This window comes from Idiotropiscis lumnitzeri, chromosome 12 (assembly GCF_059441095.1).
Source record: "Idiotropiscis lumnitzeri isolate Australia: NSW breed Sydney's pygmy pipehorse chromosome 12, RoL_Ilum_1.0, whole genome shotgun sequence".
Classification (NCBI taxonomy): domain Eukaryota; kingdom Metazoa; phylum Chordata; class Actinopteri; order Syngnathiformes; family Syngnathidae; genus Idiotropiscis; species Idiotropiscis lumnitzeri.
The window spans coordinates 18,676,625-18,694,819 of record NC_142402.1 but is presented as its reverse complement, the minus strand read 5'-3'; the positions used below and the strand labels follow the sequence as shown (position 1 = coordinate 18,694,819).

Genomic DNA, 18,195 nt, shown 5'->3' with positions numbered 1-18,195 from the left:
CTGCCTGCAGCCATGATGGTAAAATTCGAAAAGTGCTCACGCATTAAACTATGTAAACTGCACGCAAAAAAATTTTTTTGAAGCCAATAATCTAAAACTTGAATTGACCAGCAAAATATGATGAATTGCCAACAACGTGCCTCACTTGACATCATTTCAGCGGGCATCAAATGATTAACTGTTTATGTTTCATTTGACTTTTTGTTACGCTTTTTTTCTTAAAAAAACAAAAGACAAAACATGGTGCTAAGGAAAAAAAGATTTTTTTTTTCTCTCTCTGTTAATAAAACGAAAACCACCTTAACTTACCTTTTACAGGTGTGGCAGAGGAGTATGTCTTTGTGATGCTCAGGGTCCAAGATGCAGGCGCACATCGGACAGCTCAGAGCGGGATCCTGGTTTTGGACACAAATCTCACATAGCAGGCTGGTGTGGTGCCACAGCCCGCTGGCTCGAGTTCCACACTGGATGCACACCCTGCAGTTCTACCGGGAAAAAGATACTTTCTTTGTGATTCAAGCCGTTTGGACCTATTTAGTATTGTGGCATTTGATGCGTCTGTTTTAATTGCTGTGCTATGTTCGATACGACTATTGACACAACAAGGTCCAAGTGACATTTGGAGTTTCACTCTATGGTGGCATAATTGGGATATGAGTCATAGGAGCAGAAAGAGGGAGGTTGTGAGGTGGGGGGGCATTGAATCAAATATCCTCAGATCAGAATCAGACCCCTTCCAAATGTGGATCCGAATCAGATATTCGTTGGCTATCTGGCAATGCAAGAGTGGCGTCAACTCAGAGTGCATAGTCATGGGATGCTGATCAGTGATGTATCGAAGAACCATGGCTGCACAAAGACAAATGTGGATTATCAAAAATGGACAAAGATCGCAGATCGGTTAGTGGCGTAATGTGGAGGTTTGTCCATTTGACACAAAATCGCCGCATCTGCAAAGCCGTAAAGCCGTAAGCTCAATTATGCAATACGCTAGAAATCGACATCATTGACGTCTTTATTTTCATTGCATAATTTGAGTGCCTGCAGACTGTAAAGCGTGTCGCTTGAAATGTACATGGAGATAAATGTGGGCATTAAATCGCAATTGGGGCAATTGGACGTGCAGCGTAAAAGCAGCCTAAGACGGCGGCTACGAAAGAGGTTTCGCCTACCTTACATCGCCACCCATTAGTGGGAAGAGCATCCATGGCAGGTTGCAGACAGAACGTATGGTAGCCTTTGTCACACATGTCACATACCAGCATTTTCGTGTCCTCTCCTGGGTTCCTGCAGAACGCGGTTGGATAAAACGACAGGGTGACAAAAACCGCTTCAGGAAATTACTGTTTTGATTAATACCATCAAGTTTATGAGAAATCATATTGTGGCGTACGCAACTAATACAACCTAGAATGGTCAACTGAAGACTAACTGGATTTTTCTAGTTGTGCGGCAAGGTGACTCACTTGCACGTCTGGCAGACTTTGCACTCAGGACACTGCCACCCAGCCCTCCTAAGAGGAGTCACGGCCATGTCCAGGCAGATGCCATGATAATGCTGTCCACAACTGGTGCAGAAGAGTTGGTCCAATAGATCCCCTGGACTGTCGCATAACGCGCAATTTGCGTCGTCAACAACTACGGAGAGGAAAAAAAATATATACGTGTGACATGACGCAGAAGAAGCTACAACACGGTTCAATTTATGTAAACGGTGCATGATCTAATGAAACGCAACTTACATTTATGCATGGCCAAATCAATGTGTTCTGGGCAGAGCAGCGACAGACTCCTGATATCCTGAAAGGCCCCTGCTGCCCCAGCACAGGGGTAATGGTAGAGTTGAGTACATCCTTCAGCACAGCACTTAATGGATGCTCCAAGGCGCTTACAGTATGCACAGTGCTGCAAGGAAAGAGACATTTGTGTGTAAAGCGCAATGTCAAACAGTTAAATGTGGCATTTTTTAGATGGACTTTATCTCAACTGTCTGTTGTGTTTCAACTCAAAATTGAGATCCTTATTCATAAGACTCCAGGTAAAACCTTATCCAGGCACTTTAACTCTCTGTGCTATACCTACGCTTGAATAGCCGCTCTGGAGTTCAAATGGAAGATTTGCTGACAGACTACACAACCAATAGGTGGCAAACACAAACACAGCAAAGTGCCTTTGCTCATGCTTCGTGGCTAAGCTGCCATGAGAGCTCAGGCCCAGTTGAGTGGCATGACCTTTTCCATTTCACAGTTGACAGAGCCACAGTGCTGAGCTGACCTTTACCAGCCAGACGGAGCCATCAGCTTTACTGTGCCTCAGTGAGGAAGGGGATGCCGTCCTCAACACATTAAGATGGTGTTAATACCCATTAGGGTACGGATGCTTCCTCCCTGGCACTCCCCCCGGCCGGACTCACCTTTGTGCTCCCTGAGTCAATGGCTCTGTCCACATTAAGCAGAGATTGTCCCTCGCCCTCACAAACACCTTCGGACCACGAGGCACAACTCTGATGCGCCCAGCATTGCCCTGTCATTTGCAAATCATCAGAAGGAAGGAATACTGGGTCAATATTCTGGTTGGTGTTGAACAACATGAAAACAAGCAGCACTCACAAAGGGTGAATTACTAACTTTAAATCAGGAATTTAAAAGTATGAACAAGAGTCACCCAGTGGAACATACACTCCTAAATGCCATGAAGGGCGATGAGTCGATTTTCTCAATTAATTGTAAATGGTATTTTATCAATTGTCAAACATGGATGTAAACAAAATGGTGCCATTTTAAATGACATTTTTACAAAGCAGGGCTGGGGATGCCAAAATTGACATCACACTATGCCATTGACTCCTACCTGACTCAAAGAGAGACCGGACATTGAGATCTCGTGGAAGGCCGACATGAGAGAGCTCATCCCAAAATCGATTTGCTGGGTCTGGATCTCCCTCGCTCCTTTCAGACCCGCTGAAAAAGAAAAGTACGGAGATAGGAGGTCAGTCACTTTCATTTTTTTTTTTTGGGGTGAAGACATCAGAATGTGCAGTTTTCAACAAAATATAGAAAACAGATGGATAGAGACGCTAGCTGCAGAGTCTTAAGAAATCGCTCTCGAAGGGCGACACTGGCAGCGTCACATTTGCAGAAAAACGATACAACAGCCTTCAGCCCTGATTCGGAAGCTAACTCGCCATTTCCCTCTGTCGCACAAGCGCCTCACTTACAAATCAATTCCTATTGTTGCCCCTGCACTGCGCAGCCTTCACTGTGGTCATGTGACATAAGCGAAGGTTGGTCTTAGCCACCAATCACATGGCAACACGAGACAATCAACAGTCGACTTGGCGAGCTGCCAGAGTGCACTACCCAATACGCCACTGGGAAATCTGAACGAAGCCCACCTAGTTCCACCGGAGTAAAACAAATTTGGCAATGAAAATAACTTACTTGGTAAGTTCCTGCTGTCCTGAGGTGGTCTCGCCAGCAGCCACGCGTGGCTCAGTGGACCCAACGCCGGTACCGCCATTGTTCATCGAGTCCTCTCCATCGTCGTGTCCGAGGAGATCGTCGAGGGGCAGTGTGGTGCTGAACACTCGCAGTTCCCCCTGACCCAACAGGCTACGAGTCCCGCAGTAACAGAAGGCACAAAGATGCTCACTGAAAAGAGAAAATTGGAAGGTAGAGGGTAAAAATCTTCCCGATAACATCACGATAAAGGACTTGGAATGAATGGCAATTTTCTTGTAACCGTTCCACAATTATTAATAAAACACATTTTAGATAAAAACCCACTCAAATGAATAAAAGATTGCAAAAAATAAATATATATCCAATGGCCAATTAAAAACTAAAACCAAAATATTTGGTAGCATAGTCAGTTTTCAATAAAGAGCAACAAATTATAAAAAACACAAAGCGCTGCTTATATTATTATTTCAAAACATGTCCCACTGCGTCAAGAATGGCCGATGAGAGGCGGTACTAGACACAGAACATGTGACCAAGTGAGTTGTTGCGATGCACACACAGGCGGGCGCACTCTCTTATACTGCACTAGTCGGCGTGTAAACTTATAAATTTGGGGTGTGACTTTTCTCTGCCTTATTTTTGACCCGTGTTATGCATAAATGAGTTGAGGGGAAAAAATGATTTAGATGGAATGGAACCTTTAAGGTCTCCTGTGTCATGGAATCATCTTTTGTGTAATCGATCTCATCAGGAGATACACGACCATGACAACAGAATTTCCTTGGTGAAGCTACATCGGGTCGCTAGACATTTTTTCGTCTGAAAGACGACCTTGTTAATAAACTCTCGGGAGGCTCCGTTGTTTTTGCCTGATGATTGCGTTTCATTAAATATATGCACACAGCGAGTAGAAAATAGTTCGGTCAAGGGCTTCGTTGCTGCTAACCTGCTTTGGACTCTACTTGCTGGGACCGACGGTCCCGCAAGAGTGTCGGGTGGAGGGCTCTGGGACGGAGGAGCAAGAGGAGGAGGAGGAGAGGGCGTGTCCTCCTCTGGCGCATCACTGCTCACCACTTCCACAGTTTCCCCTGCTTGGATTTCTGTTTCTAAAGGTGACGGAAAACGGAATTATCATTCTGTCAAAAAGACATTATGAACACATTTTAGCCAAATATGACTAAAGTACAACTCAAACTGATATTAAGTATTTTTTTTTCTTTTTAATGTAGCATCAATTCTGCATTATGAGTCGTTCGCATGATATGCGGCAGTCCACCAAAAAGGGGAAAATGACGACAAGACAAAGATCCATACTATATATGTGAATAAAAATCCCACGTGGGTATTAGGTAGACATAATAATAGGAATTCAAGCAATATGGCCAATCCCCAGCGTATACCATCTAGCATGAACGGGGGCATCAAAATGAATGAGAGGTAACGTCACATGACTTGATGTACACTACACTCATTAAAAAAAAAAAAGCATAAATGTGTCTGGCGGGACTGATGGGATTTTAAAAAGCTTTTAGGGGGCATTAGCCTTGGGCTCTTTCCCACTGCTTCTCAATGCCAATCTTAGTGCAGGAGGAGAGGTGGAAGCAGTGAGTGAAAGGCGAGGGGGAACACAAACCCGCTGCAAGCTCAAGCTGAAGCCTTTCATTAATAGCCCTGAAGAGGAAGGCCAAAAAAAGAGCTCTCATCCACCCGCCCCCGAATGACTATTTCACAAGGAACAGGGCAGTGCAGTCTCACCTGTGTCCTGAGGGCCAATGGACTCTGTTATCTCTGTTCCATCCATACTGTCGTCCTCATCCATGATAGCCCTACCTCTGGTGCGGCCCCTAAGGCAAGAAAGAGGGAAAAACAAATAAATGCAGGCGATGGAAATTAGATGTAGCCACAGCTGCCACGAGGCTGGAAAGGGGGAGGAACAGCGGAGAAATACAATTGGGCAGTATAGACTGTATATGCGTCTCCCTAACCATTGGGGAGGAACATTTTAAAATCGATAATTTTTTTTAAATAGATTTAAAAAAATGCTGTCATTAGTAAGCAGCCTCTTGCATTTTCAAATGAGCACTTTTCACTCGTTTTTAACTTCAAAATATGAACCCAAAATGAAAATACATTTTGGTTAATTGATGTTAGGCCGGCACGGTGGTTCGCAGAAGTCGTGGGTTCGAATCCGACCCCAGCCAAAATTGCGACTGTAAAGTTATCACTAATGTTTCTCGAGAGGAGACAGTGTGCTGCTATGCACGGTTTAAGTATTAAAAATGTTGATTATTCATTATTAAGTGGAAGTGTCTTATTATTTTTTTTTTTACTTCGGCATTTTTAACCAACCAAAAGAAAAACACAAAATACAACCTTCAGTTGAATATCCGAATACCAAAATAGTCAACAGCTGCAGCTTCCATTCTTATCTCGTCCATTGCATACCATAACCTCCATACAGCGTCTGCCAGGAACCGCAAAAACCGAGGACCGACCACATATACAGAACAATTAAAGAATGCTTTGTAGTTCACATCTCGCCAAACTGACAAGTAAAAAAACACCTACAAAAATATCCACATATGACGTGTAAAAAATAAATAAATAAAATGAGAGTAAGTGGTTTGGATAATGAATGGATAAAAGGAGTGAAACATCCCCTCGTGTGTCCCCCCGCTACAGTAGACGATAAAACACTTGAAATCATAAAAAAAAAAGCAACACAGCCCCACGCATAACTTACAACTTAAGCTACGTCAGCACTTGACACATCAACACTTGCAACCATCAGATTGCAAACCAGCTCATACAAATCACATGCACGTGCGCACACACACAAAACAGTACGGAGCCTTTGTCAGCATCCTCCAGTAGGCTGAGGGGGCTGTGCTGACATCATCACGAAGACGGCACATGGAGCGCATAATTGCGCCGGATACGACTTTTAAACATACTAAACGGGAAGCGCAAACACCGCCCAAATGAGAGCAGTTGTGTCTCGGGGGTGCTTGGATGGATACAAGCGCTCAGAGGAGGAGATGGCAGGATGTGGGCTGGCATCATTTTGATGTCACCAGAGAGAGAGAGAGAGAGAGAGAGAGAGAAGAAAAAAAAAAAAAAAGAAAACAAATCACAAGTGGCTAAGATGCCAAATCGACTCCTCCCTTGAAATAACTTCCATGTCAAGATAGTTAACAACCCTAAAGTATGAGGAGGACGGAGACAAACCTCGCCGGCTTTCATCACAGTTACCTGCAAGCGTAGCTTAATTGAGTGGGACGATCGATCCATCAGGAACATGTGCGCGCACAGCTGAGCCAGAGTCGAGGTGTTTACTGTCATTTTAAGTGCTAGCAATCTAAAAAATATGGCGCATCATTAATGGTAGTGTGAAGTAGTTTCTGCTCAACCGCTCACCAGAGACATGGACAGGGAGTTTGCAGCTACGATACGTTACGATATCTCGCAATGGATTGGTTATTTCTTTGAATGATGACGTAGGATCTATTAGGTGGGTTTTCTCCGGGTACTCCGGTTTCCTCCCACATTCCAAAGACATGCACGGTCGGTTGATTGAACACTGATTGGCCCTAGGTGTGAATGGATGTTTGTCTTCGTGTGCCCTGCGATTGGCTGGCAACCAGTTCAGGGTGTACCGACTGCCAGAAGATAGCTGCGATAGGCTCCAGCTTGCCCGCGACCCTCGTGAGGAGAAGCGGCTCAGATAATGGAAGGATGGATGTTGGTTTTTAGTTCTCCTTTCAGGAAAATAAAAATTCCCTGCTTGATTCAAGTGTCAAGTTCGATTTTTTTTTTAGCTCTTAAGCAGCACATTTGGGATAGGTGGCAATGCTGAAAAAAGAGAGAGCGAGAGAGAAAAAAAAAAAAACACACACGGAATCAGATATGTAGAAAGGAACCAGGCGTCATCCAAATGTGGACGAAAACCTGCCAAGTATCGGATATCTGCCAATGCTCGTGCAACGTCAACCAAACAGAGCGGCGATACTCCATCAGAGCCACTTTGTCACTGAAACGCCCCATTCGGTGACATACGCGGACCCACGCCTGCCAAAATGACAAACAAAACAGTAATGCAGAGAGATTGTCAATCACGGCCGGTGGAATAATGCCAATGGTGCCCGCATTTATCGGAATTCCCGGACTATAAAGTGCACCTTTATAGAAATCGTAGTAGCTCTTTTTTTTAGGAAAAAAAGATTATATACCAGCCACACCAGTCTATAAGTCGTAGTTTTCTATATTGAAAAAATTGAGTTGTTTACCGCACGTACAGAGCAATTTTGTACTGTGAATGCACATAAAAGGTACATAAACAGATTGTTGAAAAAGTGCCTTTTAACACGGCAACAACTTTGCTAATTAAATCAGAACAGACCCAAGAGATTTATTTAGCGCACGTTTTTAACTACAGAGCGTCCCTACCGATGAAAGAAAACCCACAGAAAAGCCACACCGCTGTATTAGCAGCAGGGTTCAAAATCAAGGAAAAAAGTAGCGGCTTATAGTCCGGAAAATGCGGTAAATCACTGGACGCGATGTAACATTTTATATTTTTATCAAGCATTGTTAACATCCGTGCTGTCACAACCCAGTGCTGATGCTTAAATAAAGACAATAACGGAATGAGTGACGACAGAATTTTATAAAGGAATAATGCAGTCCCACTCGGGCACCTGGACCTGTGGTGCAGCATTTGTACCGAGCAGACCGGTACGCTTCGAGCGTGCTGTCGACTCTTCGCTACTTGCGTGTTTTTCGCTCGAGGATAAGGCAGAGCCACGAACAGCAACAGGTGTGTGCACTGAATGAAATTAGTCCGTCACCCTAATTGATTTAAATTGTCTTCTATTTTTTAATGTGCAGCTTTGGCAAGCAAGGGAGAACTAATAAAGGGGGGTGGGGAAGGCTCGGCTCAAGCAGGAATTTGACCAATTTTTCAGCAGCCCATGTTGTTGTGCAACAGGTTTTTATTTCAAAGAATTGACTTTTCTATGCCGATAATGACCATAGATTTTTTTGCTTGCTCCGTGAGAAACGCCTTCTGTTTGAATCCCTGACGATACGATATGACTATCGTAGTGGAAGGATACCGGGGAATTGGTGTACTGCCCACGAAGAGGACAGTGATTATTTGCAAACACGGCAAATTCCCGCCACTGTTGTGGGCCCAGAACGATGACGGGTTTCCCCGATTGGCCGGGTCGTGCAAGGCTTGGCTGTCCCAGCGGCATGCACACGGAGCGAGAGGATTTTCTTCTCAGGCTGGAAATACGATCACACGACTCAAGTCTTCACCCAGCTCACGTCGATGCGCTTGTGCTCTAAAACGAATGCTGCGTCAAATTGTTGTATAAGACGTTCATTGTCGGAGAATATATTATTGCGAAGCATTCACACATGGGGTGATTTTGTTTTAGTCTTTTTTTTTATTATATTAGTGGACTGAAAAGAATTTCAATGACATCATTCAGCGACGAGTCAACTCGACCTTCATCAGCACCATCTTAAAAAAAAAAAAAAATCTGAAGTCGTGCCACCCGTAACGCAATTTAAATCAAACCTTTATAACGTACATCAAACATTTTAAAAAATGCAGTTATCCTTCACCAAACACAGAAATAAATTGCTTGTTAGATGACGTAATACAACATTTGTGCACACCAAACATTTCATTTGCAGCCCTGTGTTTGCTGTACTTCTATTACTGCTGTGAGAATGACATTTTCAGCACAAGCCAGAGAGCCATGCAGAAATCGGTCTGTGCGACTTTTCATCTATGCACCCCTCCTCCTCCTCCTCCGCCAGCCCTCCCCAGTCCCACCACAGCAAGGGAGGAAAAAAAAAAAGTGAAAATAATGCTGTGGTAAGTAGTCCCAGCTAGCAAATGTGCAGCCTGGAAAACCTGACAGGGACAACATGGCCCTGGAACGGACGAGCAAGCAGATGGCGCGTGGGCCAACGAGAGTATTTGAACAACCACTTCGACAAGAGCCATTTGACATGTCTGTCTCAGACGACCAAGTAGTAATACTTGACACTTTCCGATGACTTTTCCACAAAATGGGATTAGGGCACTGTTTAAATGTATTATAATGCCATGTTACTTCCTCAAAGCACACCTGCCACCTTGGCTTTCCTTTGGAGAGGAGACAATCCGCTGAAGGGGAAAGTCAATTGCTACACTTTATTTCAATGGACTGATGTTGCAACATTAGGAATTCAATTTTCAGAACGGAGGACTGGCCACAAAAGGTACATTTCCAGTGAACAGACCAAAACAAAAGATCAAAATATGCACAGCTGTGTGAAGAAGCAATTGAGAGCCAAAATAAGCATCTTAAGTTACGTTAAATTTGAACAAAGAGGACTGGTGAAATGGAAGGATAAAACAGACGAGGATGGACGGGGATGCAGGATGATTCTTTTACGAATAAGGACAGAGGGACGATGGCGGAAGGGTTATGACTATTTATTATATCATTTTATCAACTGAGGTATATGGTGACGTGCCAATTCATTTCCTGTTCCAATATAGCTGCGTAGCATTGTTTATTATCATTTACACTTAATTAAGCCTACAGTGGTGCCTCTGTAAAAAGTACAACTATTGCTGCAACAGCAACTCAATAACTTCCTCCAAAATTGCCATGGAAAAAAAAAAAAAATTGTTGACTGAAAAAAAGACATGAACATTGAATGCCTGAAAAGAGAGAATTCTTCAAAGGGCATTTGACCGAGAACGTAGAATGATTCCTGTGTAACTAATTATCAATATAGGCTCTTCATCTAAGGAAGAGTTTTCCATGACTCAATATCTGGTTGCGTCATTTGCCCCAGTCAGCTGCCTCGTCTTGCACGTCACATCCTGTCCAAACTGACCGCTGTGAGTTTGATACAAGGGATAAATACAGTATCGGTTTTGGACTGAAATCATATGAATACATTTAGGGTAATTTACTGTGCTAAAGCCCCCCCACCCATATGTTTTTTTAGCACTGTAACTTAGTATATTCTAATGAGCTCGGTAGGTTATGTTGTATTATTAGGTGTTGCCCTTAATGGCTTGTGGCTAATGGGGTCTTATGTTCCTTTAGTACTGAGATTTCCGAGTTTATAAATGCAACACATGGTGCATGGTCGCGTAGTGACCGTAATAGCATCATAGCACATGTGTTATTACTGTTTTATGAACATGTGTATACAAAAAAATGTGTTTTGCTTTTAATAAAATCAAATTCACTGACTGAAATCCACACGAGCTCATAGACTGCCATTGACGGCTAAATCCGTCAAAAATAATAACAAAAAAAAATCTCGGCTGGTAATGAATGAGCTAGACACTACAAGATGTGAGCGTGCCACAAGATCAGATGCACACGGTAGTCTATGTGTGCTAACTACTGCTAGCTTCCAGAGACGACTGTCCGGGTCTCAGAAATGAAATTGATCACCGGTCGCAATGTGATTCATTTTTAGGGTATTTTTTTACCACCTCTGTGCTGCTAGGAAAGGGAGGCTTATATTGAGTTATGTAAATTAGGAGAAATGCACCCACTTTTGGACTCTGTTGCTAACGCTAACACGGTGTAGCCATGAAACTACGCAACCCACAATGCTTCTGCATCACGGACGACCCGGATTACCACTAATGCACATGTGCGTTGCAGACAAGGCATTGGGCGCATGCAGTTTTTTCGCAGCTGAGACATGAGCAACAAAGCGTAGCAAATCGACACTTATTTTTTAAATTGATGCATATTTTAAACAATTTAAATCAATGTATCGCTTTTCGATGAATCTTTACAGCCCTAGTCCCTTCCGTTGATACACACCGCTACTCATGAGCGCCTCGTGAAGCCCCAAGTAAAAAAAAATTCCCAAAAATTCTGACGGCACCACATTTCTACACCCCTCCACAAGTTTGAAAACCACTTAAGTCGTTTTTTTTTTTTTTTACTAAATCATGCCTTCCTGTCTCTCACTTCGAGAATGCAAGGCAGCACCCAATTCAAAATGGCTCCAAGACTCTCACCCAAACATGAAACTCTCAAAATGACGTCATGACTTAAAGCGAAAACATACTTCTTTCTGTTCTTAGAGGAGGCTGAGAGTTGCGCCTGGGATAGGCAGGCAGCAGCAGCAGCATCCTTGCGTGGCCTGCCACGTGGTCGCTTGTCGGCATGAGCGGGACTCCCTGTGGATGTTGCCCCTGCACAGCTGGAGGGTGCTGAGGGTCCCTGGTCAGAGGGTTCCACAGTCTGTTCCTCTGATGACATTCTGACACAAAAACATTTTCGGAGGGATGAGAAATGTTCCCGTAAAGATGCCCCCCCCCCTCTTGTATTTCCTTTGAGTCTACATCGCGATCTTCATTTTAGTGAGAATCCACTAAATACAAGGAGAGCTTTTGCGCTTACATTGCAAATATGACCACTAGTTCTGTCAAAAAATGTACTATTCACTCATCTGGTGTTTTGTTGACGTAGATGGTGACGTCCAAAAAGTTATGGGTGGACTTTGGCTAAATTCCGATGCATGAAAATGTCATATATCACATACGCCAAAGACGTTTTCTTCCTTTAGTCACTCTGTTCCCCTCGACTGTAAACTACGCATTCACATCGTCCTTGTCCGATTACAACCTCATAAGGCTACTTTACTTCACGGTGCAGTGCACACACCCACTTGTTCAACATTTCAGTTTTTGAACCAACACGATTCCTGGTTCAATTCGTATCGATAGTTAAACAGTCCTTGTCGTCACATTTTTGCCTCATGGGACCACGACCGCGACAACAATCTCGTAAACAATGCCTCAAAATCGCAAAGCTTCAAACGGTAGCCAATGAGATTTGCGAAGCGGCAATTAGGATTGAACAACTTTTTCTCATCTGCTATCATGTGATCACCAAAGCTGAGTGACTGAGCCAGGATCTGTTGCATCAACCGCTTTCCATACGCATGCCGCCTCGACCATTCTTGTAAAACTCATCAATAAAAAGCGTTATTTTGCAGAATATGAAAAAAAAAAATCGACACAAGCAATTTTGGTTCAATTTTGTGGAGGGATGAAGCTCCAAACCCCTGCAGATCCTCAAAGGCGGAAACTTATGAGCAACAAAATCCATAAATTGTACCTTTTTCAGTACATTACTCTGAATGGCTATAACTATTAACTCATTCACTACCAGCCAAGTTTAAAAAAAAAAAAAAAGGATCTTGGGCGTCTTTAGCCGTCAATGGCAGTGAATGAGTTAAATATTTGTGAAGGTGAATTCATCTGAATTTGAATTATTCGTCTTTGGCTGAGATTTGTGGTCCAACATGAGCAAATAACCAAACAGCGTTTAGTCGTTGCAAACACTTTTGACATAAATACTACCAGTGATGTCAAATCTTACAGGGGAACTTACACCATCTGACTCCCTCGTCTCTTTTTTGCTTGTGTCTGATTGGTCTCACGATGCCTGCAGGCTCTTAAGACAGATGGTGGTCCAATAACACAAGAAACATAAGTCATTAGAAGGACGCGACTATTATACGAAGGAGTAACCGGGCTATTCTGGAAAGAAAAGAGAAGGAGAGAGTAGAAGAAAGTTTTTGGGAAGCGATGCGGCCAAACGCGACTGCTCGACTGACAATCGCGATCAAAACGTCTCACAATCGCCTACCTGGCGAGCGACCCTCGCACACATAGCGAGCTAACGGAGAAACTGCCACCTCTGGTATTCGTTTCAGGAAACAACATTTTGAGGCGCTGCATGTTGAACGGTGTGATTTTTAACGACAGTATTTGCACAACAGGTGCGACAGTTCAGTCGGGTGTGTGGTGGGCTTTGGTTGAATTTTAAAACAATTAAATAGCAAATACTTTGACACATCGACACCAGCTGTATGAACAATTCATGCGATTGCACAAATGTTGGTGTCAGTTTGCGAGAAGGATGGACAGACAGACTGCAATCAATTATTTTGTTGTGTTCGTTCAATCATCATGGGACCGATCTATTTACCAATAATTTGGAATTTTTAGTTCAGATTGTACTTATTCAGCAACAAACTTCCTGACCAAAATGAGAGAATAGAGAATGGTCAATGCTGCTCTCCTTTAAAATTCTAAGGCCTTCCGAAGTGGTAATGAGCCAAACTTCCAGGAGAGGGTAGCAATGCAGGATTTTAAATTAAAAAATATCTCCCGTTTCCCAACTGTTTACTATCGGGAAAAGAACTTTATTGGCATTGCTCAATCACAATTTTGTAGAAATTAATTTTCAAAATCACCTAGGCTGTATTTTGCCTGTGTGTTTTTTATTTTTGGGGAGGCACTTTTTTTTTATATTGTAGTAAGCGCTTAAAAGACAAATAGTGTTTACTTAAACTTAATTTGTCTTCATCTTACCATAAGACTAACTTACCAGACCAATGCGTATATGTATAATAAATCCGATAATGCCTATTATCATACAGACTCATTTATTGTGTTTGTTGTCGGAGAGGACCTTGAAAGAAAATGACTGCATATCAAATTCCAATCGCAATACTGAGGAAGTAATCGCAACTTGATTATATTTCAAAATGATTCCGCCCAATACCACATCCCACCAGGCCGCGCCTTTTCAAGAAACAGACAATACATATATTATCGGTTTTATACATTCGATATTATGGCATTTAATGCCTGTATTTTAATGTTAATAAGTGCTTTATACTGGATGTGTCTGCAAAAATGGAACGTTAAGTCATCACCTTTATACATTTCCTTGCAACATGATGACCTTCAAGTCACTGCACTTTTTTGGGTTTATTTTCAGTGGGCCTCGATTCTTCACTTGACTGTCAACGGCTCCTCCGCAATAATGACACAGATCTGAACTTGTTTACAGAATAAAAGGCTTGAGACGATTCTCTGGCATTTTCTTGGGTACAGGGACACTTTTGGCACAACTGGACCGCGGCTCGGCTCATCTCACGGCGGTGACACCCAACATGGGAGCATCTGAGGTGAGTCCACATGGTAGTCACGACTACCATCACGGGCTCCAGTGTACACATGCAAACGTGAGCTTTTGTTAACTCCAGCTTGGGCACAAAGCACTTGCAAACACACACACGCACACACACAGACAGCTAACAAACGATAGCTGCTAGCCTGTTGTGTTGAACTGCAAGCACAGAACGAGAGGGGGAGAAGAAAAAAAAAACAACAAAATGCATTGCAATGGAACTTAATGCACTTATCCCACTTGGTTCTGTGAGGAGTTTAAAAGTGTTGCACTGAGCAAACAGGTTTACCTTTGTGTGTATTTCCTTGCAACGCGTAAAAGTGAACGACAAACTCAGCATTTTTTTGTATACATTTTCACCAAAAGCTGCGTTACATCAGTCGGAGGAGGATGACGACGACAACCAGGCAGTCTAGGAGCCAACTTCCCAGGCAACGATGAGCATCTGTGCCCAACGCACACACATACACACACAAAGGCTAGGTCTATTCAATGAAACGCAACTGTGTTGGTGAACTACAATGCCACACAAGTGGAACTGATGCTTACATAATGGCGAGGCTTTTCCTCGCATTTCACACAAATAAAACGAGCACCGTTAGCGTGTGAATGTTTCGATGGTGTAACAGAAACTCTCGTGGAAATATAGACAACGTGATATATTCGGTCGACAGAATGTTTCGATGAATAGTCCGAGTCACGGAGGCGACAAGCCCCCCACCGTCATCAGGAGATGGATATTGGAGGTTCGATCTACCACAAACAACAAATTAGATAAAATAAAATAAAAAAAAAACACACAAATTTGCCATACCTTCCAGCCCCTAAGAAGAGTGAATTATCCTCTTCATGTCCAGAATTGCTGGAGGGGATGAAACGTCAAGGTTTGGATCAACCAGCTAGCTAGCTAGCGAGCTAACCAAGCTAGCTAGCTTCTCTCCGATGAAGCGCAGCTCTCAAAAACGCATCGCGCGTATCGTTATATTCCAGCGCCGCAAGGTTATTCCCAACTTTGCCCATTTGATGCAAGGTGCGCTGCTTTTAAATCCGTCCGAAAAAGCTCTTCCCTGGCACACGCATTTGGGAGGAGTGGAGGTGGGGGATCACTTTCCTTTCTCCAATGACAGCTGTCGTCGCACGAGTTGGGGTTATGTAGCTACTCGCTGTTAGCCACCCAAGTCTGCTGCCAGAACTGTCTCGCATTCACCTTCGGAAAAAGCCCTGCAAAAATCCGAGTCAACGCTCCATGACGGCAGTGGGATCCACAGCGAGGCGCCGGGCGACGGCTCTGAGGGGGGTCGCCGACGGCTTGGTTGGCAACTGGTTCTATTTTCTTCAGCTGCGACAAGCTGCGGGACCCAGCGGCCAGTTACGAGACGCTCACAGCCACCCTGCCACGCAGTAACAGGCGCCTCGCCACACATGAACGAATAAACATGAGCTTGATGGGACCTCGGCGTTGGCGAGGAATAATCTGCAAAACGTTGGTGGAAATGTCGCAAAATTAAGTTGATGCTTGCGCCTCGGTCCAGTCTGGAACTGTGGCCATGGCTAATGATAAGTGGCACCGAAGCACGGCCCCTTCTTGGCTGCTCAAAAAGTAGATCCACATAACACCGTGTGTAAAATTAGTTCCACATTGGTGCTAACATCGAGCAATGGATGTGTCGTGAATGTAGCGATTTCGAAACAACGTCAGTGGAACACTGGGAAAAAACAAAACCGCTAAAGCCCAATGCCAATTTCTTCAAAATACTCTCTGACCCGGCGGAGTGATATCAGCATTTAGTAAATAAAATAATGGTGAGCAGTGCTGAAAATATGGCGCCCGGCAGGACGCCGCGATGGAACGGAGTGCGTCGAGGATTGTGCGTAATGCAAATTATCACAACGACTCGTTTCCATTTCCCATAAAAGAACTCAGTGATCAAAACAATTATTAACAACTCTCTCGTTTACAGTTTGTGGCACCGGGCTGGTTGGAGTATAACACGAGAAGTGGAGGTTCCGGGCTCGTTCGGGTGGCTCCCCGTTAAAGGTTCACGACACACGCACACACATCGGATATTTACAGCGAGTTTCGCTCGCCAAGTGTTTCTTCCTCTTTTCTCATTCAAAGAAACCCAAGGATGGCTGCCATAGTTGCGAATTGTGTTTCGTGTTTTACAGAAGTGGCCAACAAACAAGCACACTGGCTGTAATGCAAGGGTTAAATTTCGGAAAGGCCCTCGGGGTTCGACTTCTAGTGAATATACATAAAATGCAAAACGCACAGGACACTGTGTATTCTTGGACAAAATCTCACGCGGTCGTTTCAAACGACGTGAACCTGTTTATTTAATGACTAAATACGCTCAATTGGAGGCTTGTGTGGAGCTTTATTTCGTTAAATGCAAGGCGAAACATTGGCACATCTTGCTTGGACTGCGAGCCCCCCCTGTTGGACAATATGAAAAAAACGACGCTGCAATTTATTTAAATTTCTTTTTATCAGCTGGGGAGAACAGTTAACTGCTGACGTCATATATGAAAACAATTGTTATTATGCGTTCTGTGTGCTGAAGCGAAACATAAAACACAAGCTATCCTAATTTGATATTCTAAAAAAATTCTGTTGATTCGTTGATGGGTTTAATGCAGCTATAAAGCACATGTTATCTTATACATCTTATATTGTATAGCTTTCATTCAGTACAACACACCACACGACACTCAAGACAGTAAAGAACATTTAATCCAAGCTGCAATATTTGAATTTCATTAATAAATTCACTGGTCCGACGGTCGTGTGACAGCAAAACCAGGTGCTCCATCTTACCACTAGGTGGCGGTGTCTAACCAACTCTGCTCTCCCCTCGGGCCAAAAGAAGTGATGACGTAACCCTATTGCTCAGCAGATCTACAGTCAGGCTGCTTCCCAACAGGATACCATCCGTTCACTTGAGAGACAGTCAGACAATTCAGAGAACAAGAAAAGGGAGGAGTAGAAGAACAAACAGAAGAAGCATTTTTTTTTTAAATATAGAATAAAAGGACCCATCCAACCACCTCAGACTGTCATTACCACAAAACATTTGTTAACTATACAGGCAATGATTTGATGTCAATTTGATTATGCATCTATAAAAAAAAGGCTAAAACCACATATTAGAAAAAAGTATTACAACTCACCTTTGGTTAAAAAAAAAATAAAGCGTGTGGCAAGCCTACACTTTTGTAATGAAAGTCCTATACACTTTGTTGAAAAGCTTCTCTGGTCATTTTCGTGCCATTTTACTTTCAGTTGCAGTAAGTGATTTAAAATTGTACAGAGAAAAAAATAATTATTTTGTCTGTAGTTTTTATTCTACTTATAATATTGTATTGAGCACCCAGATCCATCTTATGTTGCAAAAGGTTCAATTAACAATCCCAAGGCTATCATCACACTTTTTAAACAAAACTTTGATTTATTTATTTTTTGCTAAATTTGACTACCTAAAAGACAGATTAACAATTTGAGTATTTAACAGACAGAGGGCAGCATGGATCTATTTCCTTCAACCCCTTGTACTACAGTATACTCAAAACTCTCTGCTTGATTAGACTCATAAAAACCTCTTTCCTGCATGACCCTTTTTAATCTGTTTGGCCATTGTTAATATATTGACGCTAAAGTGATAAACTGCACACTTTTTTTTATTTTTAATTAAATCAACGTCTGCAAA

General features: G+C 43.1%; 1 protein-coding gene across 7 annotated transcripts in view; it reads right to left on the bottom strand.

Moving 5' to 3' along the window:
• The window catches only part of kmt2cb (lysine (K)-specific methyltransferase 2Cb), a 48,818-nt gene extending 32,752 nt beyond the window's left edge, over positions 1-16,066 (bottom strand). For 6 of the 7 annotated variants that reach the window (XM_088310615.1, XM_088310616.1, XM_088310618.1 and 3 more), the window contains exons 1-11: positions 15,303-16,066; positions 11,568-11,762; positions 5,217-5,305; positions 4,408-4,567; positions 3,441-3,650; positions 2,851-2,960; positions 2,414-2,523; positions 1,743-1,905; positions 1,467-1,638; positions 1,173-1,287; positions 310-485 (exon numbers count right to left, since the gene is read on the bottom strand). In XM_088310615.1, the coding sequence (XP_088166741.1) occupies positions 310-485; positions 1,173-1,287; positions 1,467-1,638; positions 1,743-1,905; positions 2,414-2,523; positions 2,851-2,960; positions 3,441-3,650; positions 4,408-4,567; positions 5,217-5,305; positions 11,568-11,761 (1,499 nt within the window). In that variant the 5' untranslated portion in view covers position 11,762; positions 15,303-16,066. The remainder of the gene's footprint in view (positions 1-309; positions 486-1,172; positions 1,288-1,466; positions 1,639-1,742; positions 1,906-2,413; positions 2,524-2,850; positions 2,961-3,440; positions 3,651-4,407; positions 4,568-5,216; positions 5,306-11,567; positions 11,763-15,302) is intronic. The other variant, XM_088310622.1, reaches the window with a different exon arrangement.
• Positions 16,067-18,195: the final 2,129 nt, after the last annotated feature.